The 27590-nt window shown below is 37.1% G+C and overlaps 1 protein-coding gene across 2 annotated transcripts in view; it reads left to right on the top strand.

Moving 5' to 3' along the window:
* The window catches only part of fat4 (FAT atypical cadherin 4), a 116167-nt gene that overhangs the window by 37191 nt on the left and 51386 nt on the right, over window positions 1–27590 (top strand). For both annotated transcript variants that reach the window (XM_058054070.2, XM_078788468.1), the window contains exons 2-3: window positions 18880–19011; window positions 26147–26408. In XM_058054070.2, coding sequence (XP_057910053.2) covers window positions 18880–19011; window positions 26147–26408 — 394 coding nt within the window. The remainder of the gene's footprint in view (window positions 1–18879; window positions 19012–26146; window positions 26409–27590) is intronic.

Raw genomic sequence — 27590 nt, forward strand, 5'->3', positions numbered from 1 at the left:
TTTTCACCAGTGCCTCCTGCAGGACTGGAGTGGAACAGCACGGGCGGCAACTGGACTTTTCTCATTGATTCTGCAGAGAAAATTGCAGTTTTATTGATAAATTTAGTTTTATTTAAGTGATCAAAGTTTTGGACTTTTCTCATTGATTCTGCAGGTGTTTTTTGTTGTTAAATCGTCTCTCTGACGGTAAAATATGTTCCTCCTTTTCCATACTGTGTCTTTTTATAGCCTCTTGTCTTGGGTTCTGTCTGCCGCTTGAGCTGCAGAAGTAGAACCAAATAATGAGCCAGAAGAAGAAAGGTTGCGGGCCATTAGAGCTCGATTGTAGATTCTGCTGTTTTTGGAAGTGGTTGAGTCAAATGCTTTTGCCGGGCAACACAATCTGTAGCAGACGCAGAGGGAACAATGTGTTTGTGTGTTTTTGTCGCAAAGCTCCAACACAGACGTTGAACGGCTTTTCGAGACACTCGCTTTTGCAGCCTGGAACCTCCGGCCGAGGCCTCAAAGTCAGCAAATTGTTTATATAGAAAACTTTTTTTTTTTCAAAAACACTAGCAAGGAAGGGGCTGCGCGGTGGTCGAGACCAGGGTTCAATTCCACCCTCGGCTATCTCTGTGTGTAGTTTGCATGTTCTTCCAGTGCATGCGTGGGTTTTCTCCAGGTACTCCGGTTTAATTAGCGACTCCAAATTGTCCATAGATGCATTGTAACTAAAGCATCTCATTCACATACAGAGACGAAGAAGATGTAGCAGGAAGGATCGTTCATTCATTCATTCATTCAGCTTATCCTCACGAGGGTTGTGGGGGGTGCTGGAGCCTATCCCAGCTGTCTTCGGGGCAAGAGGCGGGGTACACCCTGGACTGGCCAATTAACCTAGCATGTTCCAAAAACATGCTAGGTTAATTAGCGACTCTAAATTGTCCATAGGTATGAATGTGAGTGTGAATGGTTGTTTGTCTATATGTGCCTTGTGATTGGCTGGCCAGGGTGTACCCCGCCTCTCACCTTTAGACAGCTGGGATAGACTCCAGCACCCCTCGCGACCCTCGTGAGTATTAGCAAAAATGAATGAATGAATAAACGATCCTTCCTGCTACATCTTTTTACATTTTTGGAATGTGGGAGTCCCCGGAGAAAACCCACGCATTCACTGGGAAAACATGCAAACTCCACACAGAGATTGCCGAGCGTGGAATTGAACACGGGTTTCCGAGCTGTGATGCATAAGTGCCAACCACTCGTCCACCGCGCAGCACAGAAAGGATCAGTGTTGCCAAATTTTAGCGAATATTCAGAACCTCTTTTTTTGTTCTGGTCTTATTGCGCGGAATAAAATAATTGATTATAAAATATGTAATTCTAAACCCAAACTGTAGAGTTTTTGATTACAAGTTGTGACTGCTGAATCTGGATCCATTGTGTAGCTGCACTTCCTGACTTTAGGAGGTTTTGAGGTTTTATGAGGCTAAATTCTCTCCAAATGTTGTATGATAAGACGTGTGAGGGGTTGGAACTCTAAATGTTTTTTTTTCCGCTCACCCTTTCCAGCCTCAGCTGGTCTTTGTCTCCTGCCTGCTGACTGTTTATCCTAACCCAGCTTTAATATGATGCCATCTCAGATCTTCCTACCTCGTGTACTTCTCGTCCAAGTTCTTTGCTAAAAGCCTTCTTCATCCTTTTCAGGAAATCTTGTTTTGAAATGGAGAGAAAAAAAAAACATTGGTCCTGATGACTGCTGACATCATGGCGTCCGCTGATGAGCCAGCGGCTTCATTTGTGGAGTAAAAACAGAAAGAGAAGCGAGCCAGATGTTCTTCTCTCGGCGAAACTTAAGTGTTGTGGCGTTTATGGATTCCACACGTGCAGAGGAGAGAATCTAGCTGGCGGTGTTGTAACGTCGCTCAGGTTGTAAATCCTCTCCCGCCCGAGTTGTCAAGTCAATTCATGGCCGTGTGCTGGCTTCTGGTTCGGCTCGCTCGTTCTTCTAAATTTGGAGGGAAGCTTTAATTACTGTCAATTGTGGTTTAATTATGTCGCTCATTTTTCATGCTGAACATGAGTGCTACACACAAATGCGTGTGGAAAGACAAAGAGCCAACAGTGTGACGGTGGTACATTCATGCGCCATAATGTGTCTTGGAACTTGAATATACTTTAGAGTAGTCAGTGTACAGCTTGTATAGCAGGATAGATAGTAGTAGTATCCACTGGAAATGAGTCAACATACCGGAATTATTGTCTAAATATCTGGCAACACAAGCCAGGCAGAAGATAATTGGGCCTTACCAAGTCAAGCATGGTGGTGGTAGTGTGCGCGAGTGCTGCCGGTACCGGGGACCATCATCATTCGTGCATCAAACATGCTTTTCTTGGCGACTTCAATTTTCAATAAAATCAAAACTACAGATTTTTTCCGGCCTTGTAAGGTGTTTTGGTGAATAATTGTGATGGTGGTAGCGTGCATGAGTGCTGCCAACACTGGGGAACTGTGGTTAATCAAGTGGAAAGATGGTTTACAACATGTGCTGTGACGTTGTGTCGTAGTAGTATGATGCTAGTATGAGGGTGGTAGCATGCACGAGTGCTGCCAACACTCAATAACATCAAAACTACAGATTTTTTCTGGTCTTGTAAGGTGTTTTGGTGAATAATTGTGATGGTGGTAGTATGCAGGAGTGCTGCCAACACTGGGGAGCTGTTGTTAATCGAGTGGAAAGATAAATTACAACATGTGCTGTGACATTGTGTCGCTGGTGTGCAGTCAAGTACGATGGTGGAAGCATGCACGAGTGCTGCCAACACTGGGGAGCTGTGGTTAATCGAGTGGAAAGATGGATTACAATATGTGCTGTGACATTGTCTTGCACAAACTGGTTTGCTGTCAAGTATAATGGTGGTAGCATGCATGAGTGCTGCCAACACTTGGGGAGCTGTGGTTAATCAAGTGGAAAGATGGATTACATGTACTTTGACATTGTGTTGCACAAACTGGTGTGATGGTGGTAGCATGCACGAGTGCTGCCAACAATGGGAAGCTGTGGTTAATAGAGTGCAAAGATGGATTACAACATGTGCTTTGACATTGTCTCACAAACTGGTGTGATGGTGGTAGCATGCACGAGTGCTGCCAACACTCGGGAGCTGTGGTTAATCGAGTGGAAAGATGGATCAAAACGTGCTGTGACATTGTGTCTCACAAACTGGTGTGATGGTGGTAGCATGCACGAGTGCTGCCAACACTTGGGGAGCTGTGATTGATCGTGTGGAAAGATGGATTACAACATATGCTGTGACATTATGTAGCACAAACTGGTGTGATGGTGGTAGCATGCACGAGTGCTGCCAACAATGGGGAGCTGTGGTTAATAGAGTGCAAAGATGGATTACAACATGTGCTTTGACATTGTGTCTCACAAACTGGTGTGATGGTGGTAGCATGCACGAGTGCTGCCAGCACTCGAGAGCTGTGGTTAATCGAGTGGAAAGATGGATTAAAACGTGCTGTGACATTGTGTCACACAAACTGGTGTGATGGTGGTAGCATGCACGAGTGCTGCCAACAATGGGGAGCTGTGGTTAATCGAGTGGAAAGATGGATTACAACATATGCTGTGACATTATGTAGCACAAACTGGTGTGATGGTGGTAGCATGCACGAGTGCTGCCAACAATGGGGAGCTGTGGTTAATCGAGTGGTAAGGTGGATTACATGTGCTTTGACATTGTGTCGCACAAACTGGTGTGATGGTGGCAGCATGCACGAGTGCTGCCAACACTGGGGAGCTGTGGTTAATCGAGTGGAAAGACGTTGTGTCGCACCAACTGGTGTGCAGTCAAGTGCGATGGTGGAAGCATGCACGAGTGCTGCCACACCTGAACCCAGTTGAGCCTCCGGGAACGTCACAGTAGATTTTAGATTCTACTCGATGCCAGACGCAGTAAACATCTGCAAAACCAGATTTCTCAGACATCACATTATGCCGAGCCTTCCTTTGCTATTTGTGTCCCCTTCCAAACTCCCCCAAGTGCAGACGTTCGCCTTCCCGGTGACAGCCTCCATTCATTAGCGTCCAAATATTTGTCAGCTTTTCCCACAAACACACGACACTGACGGGGTCTTAATGGCCTCCCCAGCTGCTGATGCACTGATTGCGGAGACTTTAAGGTGGTGACGGACGTCAGATGGCAACTTGCGGATGATTCTCGTATGAATTGAGGTCAGATAAATATATTCCTTCTTCCAAACAAAGCAGCGGAAAGGGAAAGTTGTCTTCTTTGTGGCACGGTGCTGATATTAATGAGTGTAGTGTTAATTAGAAGCAGGTGATAACTGCTGGGATGCTGGAGGCCATTTGTCTCCAAAACAAGTCCTCCACATGCTTAGCACCTCATTCAAATAACATTGGGTGCCTAAGCAATGGGGAATCTGTTCTTCATCGTTTCTGTCCCTCAACCCAGATAGGAAACGACGCATGATCATTCATGGACAAGCATATTGCTTAATTTAGCAACACAACCAATGTTGGAATATCTGATATTGATAATGTTGATATTAATACAAGGCTTTTTTGCTGAGATGCAGTTTTTCTTGAAATATACAGTTATATAACTTCTTAGTATTTCGTACAAAATGTGTCCCTTACTGGAAGAAGTTTGGTTCCATAGGTACAGCAGATGCATCGTAACTAAAGCATCTCATTCACATACAGAGACGAAGAAGATGTAGCAGGAAGGATCGTTCATTTATTCATTCATTATTTTTTTTTTTACTGCTTATCCTCACAATGGTCGCGGGGGTATGCTGGAGCCTATCCCAGCTGTCTTCGGGCGAGAGGCGGGGTACACCCTGGACTGGCCAATTGACCTAGCATGTTCCAAAAACTAGCTTAATTGGCGACTCCAAATTGTCCATAGGTATGAATGTGAGTGTGAATGGTTGTTTGTCTATATGTGGCCTGTGATTGGCTGGCTGGCGACCAGTCCAGGGTGTACCCCACCTCTTGCCCGAAGTCAGCTGGGATAGGTTCCAGCACCCCACGCGACCTTCGTGAGGATAAACGATAGAAAATCCACACAGAGGTGGCCGAGGGTGGAATTGAACTCGGGTTTTCTAGCTGCGAGGCCTGGAAGGATCAGTGTTGCCAAATTTTAGTGAATATTTAGACCCCTTTTTTTTGTTCTGGTCTTATTGGGCCACTTTAGAACTGGTGGCCAGCCAGCCAATCACAGGGCACATATAGGCAAACAACCATTCACACTCACATTCATACCTATGGACAATTTGGAGTCGCTAATTAACCTAGCATGTTTTTGGAATGTGGGAGGAAACCGGAGTACCCGGAAAAAACCCACACATGCACGGGGAGAACATGCAAACTCCACACAGAGATGGCCGAGGGTGGGGAAAGACAAAATAAGAAGCCAAAAAGTTACCACTTCCACACAAAATAGGAGGAGAACTCATTCATTCATTCATTCATTTTCTACCGCCGATTCTCACGAGGGTCGCGGGGGTGCTGGAGCCTATCCCAGCTGTCTTCGGGCGAGAGGCGGTGTACACCCTGGACTGGTGGCCAGCCAATCACAGGGCACATATAGACAAACAACCATTCACACTCACATTCATACCTATGGACAATTTGGAGTCGCCAATTAACCTAGCATGTTTTTGTACCCCGCCTCTCGCCCGAAGACAGCTGGGATAGGCTCCAGCACCCACCGCGACCCTCGTGAGGATAAGCGGTAGAAAATGAATGAAATGAACGATCCTTCCTGCTACATCTTCTTCTTCTCTGTACGTGTATGAGATGCTTTAATTAACCTAGCATGTTTTTGGAATGTGGGAGGAAACCGGAGTACCCGGAAAAAAAACCACGCATGCATGGAGAGAACATGCAAACTCCACACAGAGACAGCCGAGTGTGAAATTGAACTCGGGTTTTCTAGCTGCGAGGCATGCACGCTAACCACTCGTCCACCGTGCAGCCTTTATATAGGTATATTTTACAATAAAAGAAAATGAGTGAAGAATTTGCCCGACGGCGTCCATCCATTCGTTTTGTTATCTCGTCTATGCAGGCGTGAGTCCACATTGTTTAAAAATGGCGTCGCCCAAAAAGCGTCTCTCCTCGCTTCCCACGCATGAAACCCCAAAGTTGGACGCTTTCTTCCTGTTTTTTTTTTTTTTTTTTTTTTTCAGCCTCGCTGGAACACGAGCAGGATTGAAGCTGAATGGTCTGATGTTTAATTACGCCACAGGCTGTTAATCCCGGGGAAGAAAATCAACTAATCCAGATTAAGGTCAGACAGACGGAGAATGAGGCGGTCAAATGCGCTGCGTTGGTTGGGCCTGGCGCGGACCTGTTTTTTTTTTTTTTTTTTTTTTTTTTTTTAATTCTTAAAATGTAAGACGACAAGAAAGAAAACGCTCATGTGAAACAAACACTAGATGGACTGTTCCTTGGGGGGGGGGGGTGAGAAGATTTTGTCATAATCTCACGCCAATGCCTCGCTTGTTTGTTTGCGCTCTGCCTCGTAAGCATCCTGTGTGGGAAAACCGATCCGCGGGTGGAATTTTAACGAGTTATTAAAAGAAAAAGGTGAGCTCCCCCAATCTGATTGGACACGATTATTATGAGCTGCCAAAAAACGCCGTCCCATTCACTCGCGTCTTATTATGAAATCTGTACGCCGTCTGTCGGTTGCCGTGGTGACAATCCCGGGTTGGGGGGAAAGGCGTCAATGCAACAGCAGGACATTTGGTGCGTCTCGCTCCACCTGAATGCGTGTTTATCATACGCTGAAAGGCAGCCATTTTGTCATGTGGCTCAATGGACGCTCATATGGAATCTTATGTATTTATTTCGGAAATGGCGGCTAAATTATCGCATGGCGTCTTCTTACTTGAGAATTTTACACATGAATAACCGGCGGTGGTTCATTGTCGTTGAGCTCGTAAATCACACACGTCGGCCGCCGTTTGTGAGGGTTCCGCCGCAATGAGGTGGGCTTTGCGGATTAGTCGAACAAATGGCATCAAAAGAGGATGCAAATTCCTTTGGATATTAGCGCATGCCACGGAGCACGGATAAGTACACGTATGAGAGATGGTGACCGCGACGTACAACCACGCACGCAAGCCCACGTTCGGTTTCAAACGTAGTAGAGAGCTCGAGACCGCAGACTTGATGACCTAGCGACCAAATACCAATTAATACCAATTATTTATTTATTTTCCAAATATTTAAACTTACCTAATATTTTGACTTTATTCCCATAATATTTTGACTTTATTCACGTAATTTTTAAAAATATTTTCCCCAATCTAATTTTCCAAAAATTACAACTTTATTTCGTTTTTTTTTCTTGTAAAATTACCACTTAAAACTAAAATATTTAATCTCTATGCTAATAAATTGACATTATTTTTCTCCTAATATTTTAATAGTTTATAGTTTATTCAATGCAACTTTTTCCTGGCCAAGCGACCAAATATTTTAGTAATACATGTACATATGCCAAGACGTTATGTACTACATTTCAATAAAAAAACTGCATCTCACGTGCATTTCATACAGAACCCAGCAAAACGGGACACTGCATCAGGCGCTAAATGTAACACTCTAATCCCGGCATTGTGTCGTCCCCTTGCACACATGTGCTGTCCCGCCTCTGTTACTACTCCAATACTGCCTCTGAAGCTGGGAAATAGTCAGGGTGACTTTGCCCCCCTAACCCTAACCCCCTAAAAAAAACATAAATTTTTTTTAATTTAATTGTAAATAATTTTTTGTAAATTTATTGTTTTAATTTTATTTTTTTTTTAATTTTTAAAATGTTTAATTTAATTGTAATTTAATTTTTTGTAAGTTTATTGTGTCCATGTGCATTTCACACAGAACCCAGCAAAATGGAACACTGCTAATTGTGACACTCTCAGCCCGGCATTGTGTAGTCCCCTTGCACACATGTGTTGTCCCGCCTCTGTTACTACTCCGATACTGCCTCTGAAGCTGGGAAATTGTCAGGGTGACTTTGCCCCCCCCCCCCCCCCCCCCCGTAACCCTAACCCCCTTAAATAAAACAAAAAACAGCAAAAGTAGCTTTTGAGGCAATGTCAAAGCTACACAGCTTTTTTTTTTTTTTTTAGCCTCAATGCTAAAGAAAGCTGACAAACAGTTGATGTCTGAATCGGAGTCGCCGATGTGCCGATGTCAACCTCCGAGAGACTTCCCGGAATGATGTGGAACTCCAAAGGTTTTCCGATCCTTCAAAAGCAAAAGCAGGGAATGAACAGCGGGACATAATAAAAAGGCGAGGTTATTGATGTTCGTTTAGTTTTTTTTTTTTTTTCTAAGCCGCTAATGAAGTCTCAGAGGCCCGGAATTTGTCTTCCTTCCCATGCTATGTTGTCTCGGAAGGTTGAAGGGCATACAAATGGCCCACTAATTAAGATGGATGTTCCTTCCAAAAAAGGGCCATCTTGATGATAATGAACATTGTTTAAGGCGTCCTGGTCGTGGGGACGGAAGTCCGTAGAAGAAGATGCGTGCGGTATGACGGCGGGTTGGGGGCGGGGGTGTTAGGGGGGTCGGCGTATTTGTCAGACATGTATGAATGAGTGTGATCGGGCTTTTCACGGCAATGAAAGGCAGCTCAGAAAGTCTTTGGGAAGCCAACTGACACAACTTGTTCCGAGTATTCGTTTTTTGTTTTGTTTTTTTTCCATCCAACTATCTTTGGCTTGAGTAGAAAACGTCTTTACTTGTGGCTAATGGAAAAAAAAAAAAACTTAAACTGTAGTATGGAAAGCAGGAAGTGAACAAATTTAAAATTAAAATTAAAATTAAAATTAAAATTAAAATTAAAATTAAAATTAAAATTAAAATTAAAATTAAAATTAAAATTAAAATTAAAATTAAAATTAAAAACTTAAATTATATTAGGAAAGCAGGAAGTGATCAAATGTAACAGTTACTGATTGTAAAAATTAAAATTAAAATGAAAAAAAATCAAAAAAACTTATATTAGGAAAGCAGGAAGTGAACAAATGTAATAGTTACTGATTGTAAAAGTACCAGATGGAGGGGTAGGATTTAATAAGCTTTGCTTCTTCCTACTCCTTTTGGACATGTGGAACTGGGAACTGATTATGTGATGCATTCAATTGTAATCTGATGCATGTTCAAATGAAATTAAACCATTACCCCCAACTAAGAAATATTTTTAAAATTAAAATGAAAAAAACTTAAATTATATTAGGAAAGCAGGAAGTGATCAAATATAACAGTTACTGATTGTAAAAATTAAAATAAAAAAAATAATTCAAAAAACTTACATTAGGAAAGCAGGAAGTGAACAAATGTAACAGCTAGTGATTGTAAAAGTACCAGATGGAGGGGTAGGATTTAATAAGCTTTGCTTCTTCCTACTCCTTTCGGACATGTGGAACTGTGAACTGATTATGTGATGCATTCAATTGTAATCTGATGCATGTTCAAATGAAATTAAACCATTACCCCATCTTAAAATTAAAATTAAAATTAAAAAACTGAAATTATATTAGGAAAGCAGGAAGTGATCAAATGTAACAGTTACTGATAGTAAAAATTAAAATAAATTAAAAAAAAATTATATTATGAAAGCAGGAAGTGAACAAATGTAACAGTTACTGATTGTAAAAGTACCAGATGGAGGGGTAGGATTTAATAAGCTTTGCTTCTTCCTACTCCTTTTGGACATGTGGAACTGGGAGACTTCGTACCTCCATTTTATGTCGGTGCCTTTCCCACAGAACAGCGGCAGGGCGAATAGACAAGAAAAAGTAGTTTTGGGAGGGCAGAAACATGAAAACAGTCGACTTTAGGGAATTGAATGGGTTGTATTTGTAACTAAATGCTAACTTCAATTGTCCACAGGGTGTCAATGTTCTGGGTTCGCATCAACAGAGGCTCCAGGGGGGTGTGTGTGTGTGTGTGTGTGTGTGTGTGTGTGTGTGTGCCGAGAGCTTCTCGACAAACAATCCAAGTCCTGTTTTGGATTAACGCTCACCACACACACACACACACACACACACACACACACACACACACACACACAGTAAAAGACTAGCAGTAACGTATTGCATTACATTCTCCACACTCTTTAATCTATATGACTTAGGAATGAAGTTAGAATTCTCAGCTTTTTTTTTTTGGCGTTACAAAAGGGGTGTCCATAATGAGACCCGGGGGCGGTTTGAGGCCTGAGGCTGTAATTTGTATTGGCCCACAGCACATTCTAAAAATGCAGAAAAAAAACAGCAACAATGCAAAAGTCAGTGGTAATTTTACAAGTATAAAGTCAAAATATTACCACAAAATGTTGTCATTTTATGAGGGAAAATAACATCATTTTAGTAGCATAAAGTTGAAATGAAGCAAAAAAAAATTTCATTTTCCAAGAATAATATCCAAATATTTGGAAGAAATAATAATATTAGTAGCATAATGTTGAAATATCAAATAATAATATTTTAGTTTTGTAAAAGTCGTAATAGTGCAAGAAACAATAAAAAAAATCAGCAAATATTGAAAAAAAATATTACCACAAAATGTTGTCATTTTATGAGAATATATAGTATTAAAATAACATAATTTTAGTAGCATAACTTTGAAATAAGGCAAAAAAAACTGCTGTAATTTTTCAAGAATATTGTACACATATTCTGAAAAAGTTGTATTCTACCCAGAGAATAAACCCGTAATATTGCGAGGAAAATAATAATAATAGTAGCATAATGTTGAAATATCAAATAATAATATTTTAGTTTTGTAAATGTCAAAATAGTACGAGAAACAAACAAAATTAGCAAAAATTGAAAAAAATCTGCAGTAATTTCACAAGAATAAAGTCAAAATATTCCCACAAAATGTTGTCATTTTATTAGAATATTATCATAATATTATGAGGGGAAAATAACATAATTTTAGTAGCATAAAGTTGAAATAAAAAAAAACAAACTGCTGTGATTTTCCAAAAATAATGTCCAAAAATTCAGAAAAAGTTGTATTCTACACAAAGAATAAACTCATAATATTATGAGGAAAAAATATATATTAGTAGCATAATGTTGAATTATCAAATAATAATATTTCAGTTTTTTAAAAGTCAGCAAAAATAAAAAAAAAATTCACAAGAATAAAGTCAAAATATTACAAAAAAAATTTTGCAAACTAGCAAGAAAAATGTGCAATTTCATGAGAATAACATCATATGATGACAAAAAAATATGTCGCCTTAGATGAATAATGTTGAAATATTACACGGAAAAAAACGTGCTTAGAAGCAAAACGACGACTGCAGTTGTAATTATTGGCTAGGAAAATGTGTTTTCAAACAACCGCCATTTTTTTTCGATTTCATTGGCGCAAGTGCGGATCATGACGGGGGAAGTGATGTGACGATGTGTTCAGTGTCACCGACACACCGATACCGATACGTAATTTAGGGGCCGTCTTCAAATCCCACTTTGCACAAATTGCTTAATTATTTTTTTTTATTTTTCGTCTTTCATCACAGTAGAAGATCGTCTACGCTATCGAACCCAATTTGTGTTATTTTGCTGATGGTTTTGAATTGGCGCCACACTTTGAAGACACTTTCTTATGTCTTAATTACATTTCCATCCAAGGCAGACGTAATAGAGACGGACATAAAGTAGGATCGCAGGGTAATCCGTCAAGGTTTGAGTCCAGAAACAATGCAACAACGGTCCGCTTAGCCCTGTTGGGTGATTTGTTACGTTGGATTATGGACCCAAAAAACGCTCTACGGGGGGAACTGGACTGGCTTGGCATCGGTTTATGCGGTACTCAGAAGGGGAGGGGGGAGGGGGGGCGCCTGCTGCTGCAGATGAACAATCTTTGAACAGGTGGTGAAGTGGTCCGCTGAGAGGATAGCGATCCCCTTTTATTAGAACCACTTGTCCCACATTGTCCTGATACTCCCTCGGACGCCCCCCGGTTCCTTCTTGTCGGTTACATAAGGCCAAGGTGCTTTGTGATCCAGTGCAGACTCCCAGCTTTTGTTTGTCTGTAAAAAAAAAAAAAAAAAAAAAATCGTAGGGCGAGGAGAAGGAGGACTCGAACATGATCGTATCCTGACTTTCTCTCGGTTGAGGTTTTGGCCGTTTTCCAGCTTTGTCTGTGTGCACATTCCCGTCTCCGGCACGCTCAAATAGCCGAGTCGTGATGACTGTGGTCGCCTGATGAATTGCACCGCAGGCCCACATTTGACAGACGGAATCGAACCTGATCAAAAGTGTTGAAGACGCTTTTCTGAAGATCTGACTTTGAACTATCCTGAGGAATCTGTTGTCCATCTTTTTTGGAGTCTACAAGATTTGGCAGATCCAGAATTGAAGACGTTGAATTACGATAAATGTCGTTTTTCATACGTTTTTTACATTTCCAACGGTAAACTCAGAAGTAAAAGCGAAAAGAAGTAAAAAAAAAGTAAAAATAATAGTAGCATAATGTTGAAATATCAAATAATAATATTTTATTTTCTTAAAACTCATAATAGTATGAGAAACAATAAACAAAATCAGCAAAAAAATTTAAAAATCTGCAGTAATTTCACAAGAATAAAGTCAAAATATTACCACAAAATGTTGTCATTTTATTAGAATATCGTCGTAATATTATGAGGCAAAAATAACATAATTTTAGTAGCATTAAGTTGAAATAAAGCAAAAAAAAACAGCTGTATTTTTCCAAAAATATTGTCCAAATATTCTGAAAAAGTTGTATTCTAGCCAGAGAATAAACTTGTAATATTATGAGGAAAAAAAATAATATTAGTAGCATAATCTTGAATTATCAAATAATTTTCATTTTTAAAAATCAGCAAATTTTTTTTAAAAACCTGCGGTAATTTCACAAGAATAAAGTCAAAATATTACCACAAAATGTTGTCATTTTATTAGAATATCGTCGTAATATTATGAGGCAAAAATAACATCATTTTAGTAGCATTAAGTTGAAATAAAGCAAAAAAAACAGCTGTATTTTTCCAAAAATATTGTCCAAATATTCTGAAAAAGTTGTATTCTAGCCAGAGAATAAACTTGTAATATTATGAGGAAAAAAAATAATATTAGTAGCATAATCTTGAATAATCAAAAAATTTTCGTTTTTAAAAATCAGCAAAATTTTTTTAAAAACCTGCAGTAATTTCACAAGAATAAAGTCAAAATATTACCACAAAATGTTGTCAATTTTATTAGAATATCGTTGTAATATTATGAGGCAAAAATAACATCATTTTAGTAGCATTAAGTTGAAATAAAGCAAAAAAACAGCTGTATTTTTCCAAAAATATTGTCCAAATATTCTGAAAAAGTTGTATTCTAGCCAGAGAATAAACTTGTAATATTATGAAGAAAAAAATAATATCTTGAATTATGAAATAGTTTTAGTTTTTTAAAAATCTGCAAAAATTTAAAAAAAAATCTGCGGTAATTTCACAAGAATAAAGTCAAAATATTACGAGAAAAATATTGTAAATTAACAAGAAAAATGTGCAATTTCATGAGGATAACATCATATTATGAAAAAAAAATAATGTCACCTTAGATGAATAATGTTGAAATATTATTGGCTAATTAGGAAATTATTAGGAATTAATTAGGAAAAGATGTTTTCAAACAGAATCGGTCCTGATCAAAAGTGTTGAAGAAGCTTTACTGACTTTGAACTATCCTGAGGAATCTGTTGTCCATCTTTTTTTTTTTTGGAGTCTACAAGATTTTGCAGATTCAGAATTGAAGACGTTGAATTACGATAAATGTCGTTTTTCATACGGTTTTTACATTTCCAACGGTAAACTCAGAAGTAAAAGCGAGAGCGATGAGATCTATTGCATCAGACGGCAGAGACGACTCTTCAGTCGCGAGGGGACTTTTGGGGAAAAGAATGTTTGATGGACGGCTAAAGAAGTTGTGGGAATCGGTTTTAGAGTCTGGGTGTGGTTTGTAAATGGTTGATGGTTGGATTAAGCGGAACCGGGAATTTGAGACGCTAACTGGAATCTTCAAGGATATCTTTGTCTGCTGAGATTCCCAGTTCGCTCAGGGAATAAAATGAGTTTCGGGATTTTCACACACATTGTGATCTTCATTGTGATTGACCAGGGTTCAATTCCACCCTTGGCCATCTCTGTGTGGAGTTTGCATGTTCTTCCCTGTGCATGCGTGGTTTTTTTTCCAGGTACTCCGGTTTCCTCCCACATTTTAGTTTTGTAAAAGTTGTAATAGTACAAGAAACAATAAACTAAATCAGCAAAAATTAAAAAAAAAAATCTGCAGTAATTTCACAAGAATAAAGTCAAAATATTACGAGAAAAATGTAAACAAGAAAAATTTACAATTTCATTTTAGAGCACATTTTAAAAATGCAAAAAAAAATACAACTACAATGCAAAAGTCAGTGGTAATTTTACAAGAATAAAGTCAAAATATTACCACAAAATGTTGTCATTTTATGAGAATATTGTCGTAATAATATGAGGGAAAATAACATCATTTTTGTAGCATAAGTAAAAAATGTCCAAATATTCTGAAAAAGTTATATTTTACCCAGAGAATAAACTCATAATATTATGCAGAAAAAATAATATTAGTAGCATAATGTTGAATTATCAAATAATTACATTTTTGTAAAAGTCGTACAAGAAACAATAAACAAAAAAAAAACTTGAAAAAAATCTGCCGTAATTTGACAACAATAAAGTCAAAATATTCAAGGAAAAATGTAAACTATCAAGAAAAATGTCCAAATATTCGGAAAAAGTTATGTACTACCCAGAGAATAAACTCGTGATGTTATGAGGAATATTATGAAATATATAAGTTGTGTGAGAAACAATAAACAAAATCAGCGAAAATTAAAAAAAAAAAATTGTGGTAATTTCACAAGAATAAAGTCAAAATATTATGAGAAAAATATTGTAAATTAACAAGAAAAAATTGCAATTTCATGAGAATAACATCATATTATGAAAAAAATTTTTGTCACTTTAGAGTCGTAAAGCCGTAATAGTACAAGAAAAATAAACAAAATCAGCAAAAAAAAAAAACTGCAGTAATTTCACCAGAATAAAGTCAAAATATTCCAAGAAAAATGTAAACTAACAAGAAAAATGTCCAAATATTCAGAAAAGGTTATGTTCTACCCAGAGAATAATCTTGTAATATTATGAGGAAAAATAATAATATTAGTAGCATAATGTTGAAATATCAAATAATAATATTTTATTTTTTTTAAAGTCGTACAAGAAACAATAAACAAAATCAGCGAAAATTTAAAAAAAAATCTGCGGTAATTTCACAAGAATAAAGTCAAAATATTATGAGAAAAATATTGTAAATTAACAAGAAAAATTTGCAATTTCTTGAGAATAACATTATATTATGAAAAAAGTTGTAATAGTACAAGAAACAATAAACAAAATCAGCAAAAATTGAAAAAAATCTGCGATCATTTCACAAGAATAAAGTCAAAATATTCCGAGAAGATGGATCTATGAAATGTTGCTGGACTAGTTTTCATTTCATCATTTTCCCTGGAGGTCACATAACTGGGAGGGGCTTAGGGAGGACTCGACCCGGGAATCACTCATCCTAGCCCATAAATATTCCAAAACAGTCTGGCAGACGCTTGCAACTTGAAACAGGGCTTTGGTGAAACATAATCATTTAGCGCGTCAACTCGTGTATTTTACCTACCGTGCTTCGGTGAACCGGTGACATCATCGGGACCTCACGCTCGTCTCTCCCGTTGACACATTTTTGTACTTTGGAATATTTCTTCCCCTCGGGGGGAGACGGGAGACGGGAAAAAGGGGTGAGGGGCGATGCAAACTGCCAGCATCATTATTTCTCCAAAGCCTCCACTTCTAACCTAATTAGCTCGCTCCTCACAAGTGGGCCTTGCATTATTTACACATCAAGGGGGGACACACAGGGCGGGGAATAAATATTCATTGTTTGTTGACTTCGCCCCGGTCCCTGGGCTCGGGCCCGGGCTCGGGCGCCGTCGCTTGTTTGGCTTGTTTGTGCGACTTCTGGGCCACGAGGCCTCTAATTCTTTTACAATTAGGAGAGCATCGACCCTGGGGTTGGTTTAATAAGTCCACAACAAAGTCGAGAAGATGCTAGCAGATCTGATGGACAGTTTGTCACTGATGTGATTGATGTAAGTGTTGACCAAGTACATGGTGGTATAGTGAAAAATACTTTTATATGCATATTTGTAGTTCTGGGAACGTTTTTTTTATTTACTGTTAATCAAGGTAACAAGTTTGTTAGCTTAGGACCTTAAAAAATATATTTATTTTTATCTACTGTTCCTTCTGCTGAAGTTCTCTCATACTTAAAAAAAAAAAAAAGTATATTTTGACTTTATTATTGCAAAATTACTGCGGATTTTTGGGCTATAAAAATGTAAAAAAAAAATTGCAGGTGGGCCATGTGAGGTCTTTAAAAATACGATCAATTTTTGCAAATTTTATTTTTAAATTTTTATTGCAACCTTTTTTCTTGTTAGAATTTGGCTTTTTCAGAAAATATTTTGACTTTATATTTGTATATTTGTAAAATTACGGCTGTTTCTTCCATTTCTGTTGTTCTTTTTTCACAAATGTATTTTCCAAATATTATTTTTAAAATTATTTTTACTTAAAAATATTTATTGCATGATTAAAAAAAGTATATTTTGACTTTATTATTGCAAAATTACTGCTGATTTTTGTCTATAAAAATAAAAAAATGCAGGAGGTCATTAAAAATATGATTAATTTTTGCAAATTTTATTACATTTTTTTAATTGTAAAATATTTATTGCATGATTAAAATAAGTATATTTTGACTTTATTATTGCAAAATTACTGCTGATTTTTGGTCTATAAAAATTCAAAAAATTGCAGGTGGGCTGTGTGAGGTCATTAACAATATGATTCATTTTTGCAAATTTTATTTTTTAATGTTTTTATTGTAAAATATTTATTGCATGATTAAAAGTATATTTTGACTTTATTATTGCAAAATTACTGCTGGTTTTTGGTCTATGAAAAATAAATAAAAAATTGCAGATGGGCCATGGGAAATCATTAAAATATTATTCATTTTTGCAAATTTATTTATTTTTTTTTAATATTTGTAAAATATTTATTGCATAATTAAAAGAAGTATATTTTGACTTTATTATTGCAAAATTACTGCTGAAAACAGCCACGGGCTGCAAATGGCCCCTGAGCCGCACTCTGGACACCCCTGATGTAGTATTTTGTGCATGGTCGGCCATAGTGTTTTGCTCTTTGCGAGTCAGGCCGTTTTGTTGAGTTGCAGGTCGTCTCTGTGGGCCCCCGTGCCAGCTGTTAGGAACACTTCCCTGCTATTGTCGGAGCAAAGTAGAAATGTGTGACACTCGGAATGAAGCGTAGTATTCCTGGCAATTGCTGGGTATGAACAACCACTACCAACCCCCCCCCTCATCACGCCCGCCTGCCTCCTTCCTCATTCATGGCCTTGGGACTCATTGTGTGCTCGCGGCATGCAGGGGGGAGGGGTGGGGGCACCCATTGTTGACATTTGACGGCCTCTTTTTAGTCATTTCCTACACATGGTTCCATCCGTATGTAGCATAATGTTGAAATACCCAAAAATAATATTTTAGTTTTGTAAAAGTTGTAATAGTACGAGAAACAATAAACAAAATCAGCAAAAATTGAAAAAAAAAATTAAAAAGTAATTTCACAAGATGGCGACCAGTCCAGGGTGTACCACACCTCTCGCGTATAAATGAATTTATTTTTATGTTATATTTATTTTTTAATTTTAATTTTAATTTTAATTTTAATTTTAATTTTAATTTTAATTTTAATTTTAATTTTAATTTTAATTTTACATTAAATTAAACATTAAATTTACATTTTTGACTTTATACAAAAATAAAGTCAAAATGAGAACTATTTCAACTTTATTCGTGTAAATGTTCTTCTTGTAATTATGACTTTATACCCATTATATTTTTACTTTATTTTAGTTTTATTTACACTTTTTGAGTAACCCAATTTTCCCAAAATTCCCACAATTTTACCCTCGTGAGGATATGTGATAGAAAATGAATGTATTTTTTATTTTTATTTTTATTTTTATTTTTATTTATTTTTCAAAATTTTCTCTTACATTTTTGACTTTATACAAAAATAAAGTCAAAATGAGAACTATTTCAACTTTATTGGTGTAAATGTTCTTCTTGTAATTATGACTTTATACCCATTATATTTTTACTTTATTTTAGTTTTATTTACACTTTTTGAGTAACCCAATTATTCCAAAATTCTCACAATTTTAACCTTGTGAGGATAAGTGGTAGAAAATGAATGTATTTTTTATTTTTATTTTTATTTCTATTTTTATTTTATTTTTATTTTTATTTTTATTTTTATTTTTATTTTTATTTTTATTTTTATTTTTATTTTTATTTTTATTTTTATTTTTATTTATTTTTCAAAATTTTCTCTTACATTTTTGACTTTATACAAAAATAAAGTCAAAATGAGAACTATTTCAACTTTATAGGTGTAAATGTTCTTCTTGTAATTATGACTTTATACCCATTATATTTTTACTTTATTTTAGTTTTATTTACACTTTTTGAGTAACCCAATTTTCCCAAAATTCCCACAATTTTACGTGCGGTAAAATAAACCCGTGAGCATTCACACACAAAAATCAACTCAAATATCAGTTATGTTATGAAATATTGCATGTTTCAGTGGGTAGTGTCCAGTTTGGCGCTAACAGAAACTATGGCGTTCCTTCTTCCCGTCCAGGTGGAGATCACGCTGCAGGACGTCAACGACAACCCGCCCGTCTTCCCCAACGACATCCTGGATGTGACCATTGAGGAGAACGTCGGGGACGGCTTCAAGATCATGCAGCTGACGGCCACGGATGCTGACGAGGTAATGTTGGCATTTTAGTATGCACTGTAGCAGGGATTTGCAAAATGTGGGCCGCGGCCCCCTGGTGGGCCATAAAAATATGATTAATTTTGCAAATATTATTTTTAAAAATTATTTATATTGTAAAATATTTATTGCATGATTGAAAAAAGTATATTTTGACTTTATTATTGCAAAATTACTGCTGATTTTTGGTGTATAAAAATTAAAAAAAATTGATATTCAATATCTATGCTACTAAAATGAACATAAAAATATTCCTCATAAAATTGTCGAGTTTATTCTTATATTTTTTTCTTGTTAGAATTTGGCTTTTTTCAGAAAATATTTTGACTTTATTCTTGTAAAATTACGGCTATTCCTTCCATTTCTGTTGTTCTTTTTTCACAAATTTATTTTCCAAATATGATTATTTTTATTTAAAATATTTATTGCACGATTAAAAAAAATCACTGCAAAATTACTGATGAGTTTTGGTGTATAAAAATAAAATAAAAAATTGATATTCAATCTCTGTGCTACTAAAATGACATTAATTTTCCTCATAAAATTGTGAGTTTATTCTTATAAGATTGCAACTTTCTTTCTTGTTAGAATTTGGCATTTTTTAGAAAATATTTTGACTTTATTCTTGTAAAATTATGGCTTTTATTCCATTTCTGTTGTTCTTTTTTCACAAATTTATTTTCCAAATATTATTATTTTAATTATTTTTATTTTAAAATATTTATTGCATGATTAAAAAAAAAGTATATTTTGACTTTATTAATGCAAAATTATTGCTGATTGTTGGTGTGTAAAAAATCTTTGATATTCAATCTTTATGCTACTAAAATGAAATTAATTTTCCTCAAAAAATTGTGAGTTAATTCCTATACGATTGCAACTTTTATTTTTGTTAGAAATTGTTTTTTTTTTTCAGAAAATATTTTGACTTTATTCTTGTAAAAATTACGGCTTTTATTCCATTTCAGTTATTTTTTTTCACAAATTTATTTTCCAAATATAATTTTTTTAATTATTTTAATTGTAAAATATTTATTGCATGATTAAAAAAAATATTTATAGGTCTAAGTAATAACCTTAAGTAAAAAGTACGAGAATTAATTAGATTAAAAGTTTAGGCTTCCTGCCCCCCCCCCCCCATAAGGCCGAGCAGAGAGAGAGAGTGTATATCGATGACATCATCACACTTGGGTAACAAAGTCGGGATTACCAGACGTGATGACACCCCTTCCTAAATTTAACCTTTGACCTTTGTCACACCTGACCGAGGCAGATTACAACTCTTGTTTGCTGTGACATACCAACACATTGACCCACTCCACTTAAACCCCCCCCCCCGCCCTCGTCTGTCACGTTTGGACGTTATCCGAGATGCCAACAATCCCCGAGGAAGAGGCTAACCCCCCCCCCCCGCTTCTCTATCAACTTAGTCGGAATATGAAACATTAAAGCCGTGAAACGACGAAGCCCCACGCTACTTTGAACCTGCAGCTGTCGCCTCGCCCCCGGGCGTCGTACTCGTTCCCCCGCGTGTGAGAAAAGTCATAAAGTGGGCATTTTTTTTTGGAACATTATACGGACTGTAAATGTCTGCATGGATTTTAGGGACATAATTTGGTTGTTTTAGCTTGCGGATCGCCTTAAAATTAAGCTGGAATTTTAAAAAAAGTTACAAAAAAAACAGATTCCGGGGATGTTTACCATATCCCGACATAGGAAACTTGCTCCGAGGGATCAAACCGTTGACTAGCTGACATCCACGATTCAGACATCGTCTTAAAAAAGTAAAATGGTGTCTCTCGGCATCTGTTTTCCCGTCCTTCGCTCATAAAAACGAAGCAACGGGTTAAAGCTTTAAACGTCTTTGATTCTCACCTCTCACTTCTTTTTTTTTTTTTTATGACCGTTCTGTACTCCTGTGGAAAATGTGCAGCTTTAATGAGGAAAATGGCAACAACAGGTGCCCCAGCATCAAAATCAACATCGTCACCTCATCCCAGCGTTTTTTCGTGGATGCAGCTGCTTTGTCCATTTGTTGGACTTTCAAGGCTTTCTGACCGATTCCCGTTCAAGGAAATGTGCTTTTATTATGCAAATAACAGCATGCTAATTCCCACTTCATCATGCACCAGCATGAATTCATGCACCTTGACAGAAAACAACATCGTCTTCGTACCTCGGGAAATGAAAACGCTTTACGGTAATCCCTTTTTTTATCGTTTGTTAATCGCTTCCAGACCCGACGGTGATAAGAAAACAGAATTCCTTATCTGTAAAAGGAATATTTGGTCGGATAAGCGGTAGAAAATGAATGAATCAATATTATTAGAGCCCTCTAGAAATGAAATAACACCCCTATAGTCATCTTTACACTACTTTTACCCGATATATTACGTATAATAAGACAGAATAAGAAGTAAAACAGAATTCCTTAACTCTAAAAGTAATATTTGGTAGGATAAGCAGTAGAAAATGAATGAATTAATATTATGAGAGCTCTCTAGAAATCAAATAACACCCCTATAGTCACCTTTACCCGATACAATAAGAGAGAATAAAAAGTAAAACAGAATTCCTTATCTATAAAAGGAATATTTGGTAGGATAAGCAGTAGAAAATGAATGAATCAATATTATTAAAGCCCTCTAGAAATGAAATAACACCCCTATAGTCACCTTTACACTACTTTTACCCGATATATTAGATATAATAAGACAGAATAAGAAGTAAAACAGGATTCCTTATCTATAAAAAGAATATTTGGTAGGATAAGCAGTAGAAAATGAATGAATCAATATTATTAAAGCCCTCTAGAAATGAAATAACACCCCTATAGTCATCTTTACACAACTTTTACCCGATATATTACATATAATAATACAGAATAAGAATTAAAACAGGATTCCTTATCTATAAAAGTAATATTTGGTCAAATAAGCAGTGGAAAATGAATGAATCAATATTATTAGAGCCCTCTAGAAATGAAATAACACCCCTATAGTCACTTTTATACTACTTTTACCCGATATATTAGATATAATAAGACAGAATAAGAAGTAAAACAGGATTCCTTATCTATAAAAAGAATATTTGGTAGGATAAGCAGTAGAAAATGAATGATTAAATATTATTAGAGCCCTCTAGAAATTAAATAGCACCCCTATAGTCATCTTTACACAACTTTTACCCGATATATTACATATAATAATACAGAATAAGAATTAAAACAGGATTCCTTATCTATAAAAGTAATATTTGGTCGAATAAGCAGTAGAAAATGAATGAATCAATATTATTAGAGCCCACTAGAAATGAAATAACACCCCTATAGTCACTTTTATACTACTTTTACCCGATATATTAGATATAATAAGACAGAATAAGAAGTAAAACAGGATTCCTTATCTATAAAAAGAATATTTGGTAGGATAAGCAGTAGAAAATGAATGATTAAATATTATTAGAGCCCTCTAGAAATTAAATAGCACCCCTATAGTCATCTTTATACTACTTTTACTCGATACATTAATAAGAGAGATTAATAAGAGAGAATATGACTATAATATAGAAGTACTTATGTTGGCATTGGTAGTTTGTTTTTTTTCTACTTCCTGTTCTGTACTGTACTTCCTGTGATGGCTATTGTTAGAATTTGGCTTTTTTCAGAAAAATATTCAGCCTTTATTCTTGTTAAAATGACGCCTGTTTCTTCCATTTCTGGATCCACCCGTGTGTAAGCGCCATGACTTGGCGTGATCCTCCCAGCCGTCTCAAAACGAAGCATTCGCCAACATGGCTGCCATCTTGGCTCTCATATAGGACAGAGTCTGGAAAAAAAAAAAAAAAAAAAAGCTGGCGCTGCGTTCGTTTTCCTGGATAGCGCCGGCGGCGGCGATACGTGCGTGAAATAGAAAACGTGCACAGAAACAGCTGACGGGTGTCAGCAGGTAGTTTAAAAAAAAAAAAAAAAAAAAACGTCTGGTGAATGAGTTTCCTTCTGCTGCTGATTCTCGTTTCTGCTGTTTAATTGGTTAACCCCCCCTCGTTTTGGCCCCCCTCCCTGACGTCTTCAGAGAGCCGTAAAGTAGTCAAGGTCAAGAAAACGACCTTAATCGTATACTTTAGCAAAAACAATAGTTTTCGAGTTTATTAATTTTTTTTTTTTATATTATTTTTTCCAAGCCCAAACCTCGTTTGTCCCCCCCCAGCTAAAATTTAATTGGCAACGCGCATTTGAGCGTGAGCTTCCGGCCCGCAGCCCAGGTGGCTGATGGGATTGCCAGAGCAGGACTCGCTGATTGATGACAGCAGGGTCTGGAGATGAGGACGGCCTCAGTCTGGACCTCAGAAGCCGTCTCTGGTAATGCAATGAGTCTATTTGCTGACGATGACATTTTATGATATGTAGCGAAGCCTACTTTTTTTTACAGAATAGAGGTAGTATCATGTCTAAGAAGAAGTCATGTTTTTCTGTCAGGACGTCTCAATACGGAAGCCCCAAAGTGACTTCCTGGCTGGTTGGAGCCAGTGACTTCTCACAAGGCTCACTGTGATGTCACAATGAGCCGATGTTCGAAAAAACGAGCGTTCAAAGCCATCCCAAACTTCATTATCTGAAACATTTAACACAAGAGTACAACATTCTCATAACATTTATAGGTCAGAAAAGTTGAAAAAGCATACTTAAGAATTACCACTTCCACATGGGATGAGAGGAGATGTTTTTTTTTTTCACTCTACCATGTGGGACATGCCGTGGCTGACTTCTTACATTACTGGAGGTAATTTAAGCCAAGACCTTTACTTAAAAATTTCAAGCTAGCAACTGACTCCTCGACTAGCTCTCAGCCCACTGTGATGTCACAATGAGCCGATGTTCGAAAAAACGAGCGTTCAAAGCCATCCCAAACTTCATTATCTGAAACATTTAACACAAGATTACAACATTCTCAGAACATTTATAGGTCAGAAAAGTTGAAAAAGCATACTTAAGAATTACCACTTCCACATGGGATGAGAGGAGATGTTTTTTTTTCACTGTACCATGTGGGACATGCCATGGCTGACTTCTTACATTACTGGAGGTAATGTAAGCCAAGTCCTTTATGCCCAAACTTCAAACTAGCAACTGACACCCATGCTAGCTCTCAGCCCACTGGGATGTAGTCACAAAGTTAGCAAAACCGAGCGTTCAGAGCCATCCCAATCTTCATTATCTTAAACTTTTGCATCATTTAACACGAGAATACAACATTCTCAGAACATTTATAGGTCAGAAAAGTTGAAAAAGCATTATAGGTCAACTTAAGAATTACCACTTCCACGTGGGATGGGAGGATAACTTTTTTTTCATGCTACCATGTGGGACATGCCGTGGCTGACTTCGTAATAGTGTGAAGGCAAGTCCTTTACTTCCAAACTTCAAGCTAGCAACCTACACCCCTGCTAGCTCTCAGCCCACTGTGATGTCACAATGAGCCGATGTTAGAAAAACAGAGCGTTCAGAGCCATCCCAAACCTCATTATCTGTAACTTTTGCATCATTTAACACGAGAATACAACATTCTCAGAATATTTATATGTCAGAAAAGTTGAAAAAGCATAATAGGTCAACTTAAGAATTACCACTTCCACATGGATTGAGAGGAGAAGTTTTTTCACTCTACCATGTGGGACATGCCATGGCTGACTTCTTAAATTACTGAAGGTAATGTAAGCCAAGACCTTTATGTCCAAACTTCAAGCTAGCAACCTACACCCCTGCTAGCTCTCAGCCCACTGTGATGTCACAATGAGCCGATGTTAGAAAAACAGAGCGTTCAGAGCCATCCCAAACCTCATTATCTGTAACTTTTGCATTGTTTAACACGAGAATACAACATTCTCAGAACATTTATATGTCAGAAAAGTTGAAAAAGCATAATAGGTCAACTTAAGAATTACCACTTCCACATGGATTGAGAGGAGAAGTTTTTTCACTCTACCATGTGGGACATGCCATGGCTGACTTCTTAAATTACTGAAGGTAATGTAAGCCAAGACCTTTATGTCCAAACTTCAAGCTAGCAACCTACACCCCTGCTAGCTCTCAGCCCACTGTGATGTCACAATGAGCCGATGTTCAAAGCCATCCCAAACCTCATTATCTGAAACTTTTGCATCATTTAACACGATAATACAACATTCTCAGAACATTTATATGTCAGAAACGTGGAAAAAGCATACTTAAGAATTACCACTTCCACATGGGATGAGAGGAGATGTTTTTTTTTTCACTCTACCATGTGGGACATGTCGTGGCTGACTTCTTCCAAACTTCAGGCTAGCAACTGACGCCCCTTCTCGTTCTCAGCCCACTGGGATGTAGTCGCATACCACCAGACCATGGTCGCTGCAACGAGACCACCATGTCATGTGATTTCAATTGTCAACTTCGCCAGGCAGTAAATATGCTAATACACTTTATCCCGATATAAGCCTTCCCATTGTGTCCGGGCCGGGATCAAAAAGCGTCCCTCCAGACGTGACTGAAAGGGGTCCCTTTTAGCTTAGCTGTAACCAGAGTCCTCGCCTCTTCCCAAAGAATGGCAGACGCTTTTTGATGTTTTTTTCTTTTTTTTTTTTTAATTCTTTTACGTGTAAAACAGCGGGTGAGACTCTTGTCTGATCTCCTTTGTCCCAAACACAGCAGCTAAACGTCAGGCTTCTGTCGTCAGGCCCTTTCAGGCGTCCTCTCCGGTTCCAAAGCATGCTTAGTACCCGAGGATCCAGTCGCTGTTCTATAAGAGGAACTTGATGAACCTCCAGAGTGAGAGAGTCTCCAAGTCTTGAATGAAGTTGTTTTCCTAGGAGGCAAGCCATGTTGATTTCGGATCAGATGCAAAATAAAACCCGACCAAAAAGTCAGCGAAAGGTCGGACTTTGATCCGGAGTGTGCTGGAATAATCTGATTTCCTTCCAGATAGGAAGGCTTTCATCACCAATCAATCAATCACACGTAACTTTTTACCTCTCAGTAGACGGAGAGGAGTTGAACGTGGGTCATCTCCACCGCGCAGATAATTGTTTCATGATGGACTGCGTCCTGATAAGACGCTAACAGCTCATTGATCATTCTCGCTACCTCAAGGGCCCCAACGCTCTCGTGACCTACACCATCATCAGCGGCGCCGATGACAGTTTCCGCATCGACCCGGAATCTGGCGACCTCATGGCCACCAAGAAGCTGGACCGGGAACGGCGGTCTAAGTATTCCCTGCTGGTGCGAGCCGATGACGGGAAGCAGTCGTCGGACATGAGGCTGAACATCACCGTCAAGGACGTCAACGACCACGCGCCCAAGTTCTCGCGTCCGATGTACTCCTTCGACATCCCAGAGGACACGGCGCCAGGTATGGTCTGGTTTTTAGTACTTCCACAGTCCTCATCCCAGTCCAGTTTTTTAAATATCAGGCATCTTAGCGACTTAAAATTCCTGGTTCATTCATGACACCTGGGATCTTTTAATTCCACAATTTCCAAGACAAAAATTCCTTTGTTACAAGTTACATATTCCTCAATTAAACCAAAACATTCAAAAATTTTCAGCTCATTCAGGAAATCTAAAATTTTTGCAACATTTTTAAAAATTGAAAAATTGAATTTTCCCAAATTCAACAAAATTTTTTCACGTGAGAAATTTATAATTTTGCTAAATTTCCAAGAAAATTTCTTTGTTACAAGTTACACATTCCTCAATTAAACCAAAACATTCAAAAATGTTCAGCTCATTCGGGGAAATCTGAAATTTTCGCAAAATTTAAATTTTTTTATAATTCACATTTTTTTTTATATCAAAAAATCTGACTCGAGTGAAGTATTTCCAAAAAATCAACCCAAATTCAACAAAATGCTCAACTCATTTGGGTCTAAAGTTTCTATTTTTCACATGAGAAATTTATAATTTTGCTAAATTTCCGAGACAAAATTTCCTTTGTTACAAGTTACACATTCCTCAATTAAACCAAAATATTCAAATATGTTCAGCTCATTTGGGGAAATCTGAAATTTTTGCAAAATTTAAATTTTTTTATAATTCACTTTTTTATATCAAAAAATCTGACTCAAGTGAAGTTTTTTCTAAAAATTCAACCCAAATTCAACAAAATGCTCAACTCATTTGGGTCTAAAGTTTCTATTTTTCACATGAGAAATTTATAATTTTGCTAAATTTCCGAGACAAAATTTCCTTTGTTACAAGTTACACATTCCTCAATTAAACCAAAACATTCAAAAATGTTCAGCTCATTCGGGAAATCTGAAATTTTTGCTAAATTCACATTTTTTTATATCAAAAAAATCTGACTCGAGTGAAGTTTTTTTTTTAAATTTCAATATTTTTCTTGATAAAAATGTCCCATGAAGTGAAGAATTTTTGCTACTTTCACTTTTTCATCCGATTCATCCCATTCATTTGTGGCACCTGGGTTATCTTTTGGCATGTTACATTTTCCATCACAAAAATTCCCACTGAAGTGAAGAAATGTGACTAATTGTTTTTGGCATGTTCCAAAAATTGGCTGCACGGCGGTCGA

This window comes from Doryrhamphus excisus, linkage group LG23, assembly GCF_037039965.1.
Source record: "Doryrhamphus excisus strain RoL-2023G ecotype Guam linkage group LG23, RoL_Dexc_Guam_v1.1, whole genome shotgun sequence".
In the NCBI taxonomy this organism is placed as follows: domain Eukaryota; kingdom Metazoa; phylum Chordata; class Actinopteri; order Syngnathiformes; family Syngnathidae; genus Doryrhamphus; species Doryrhamphus excisus.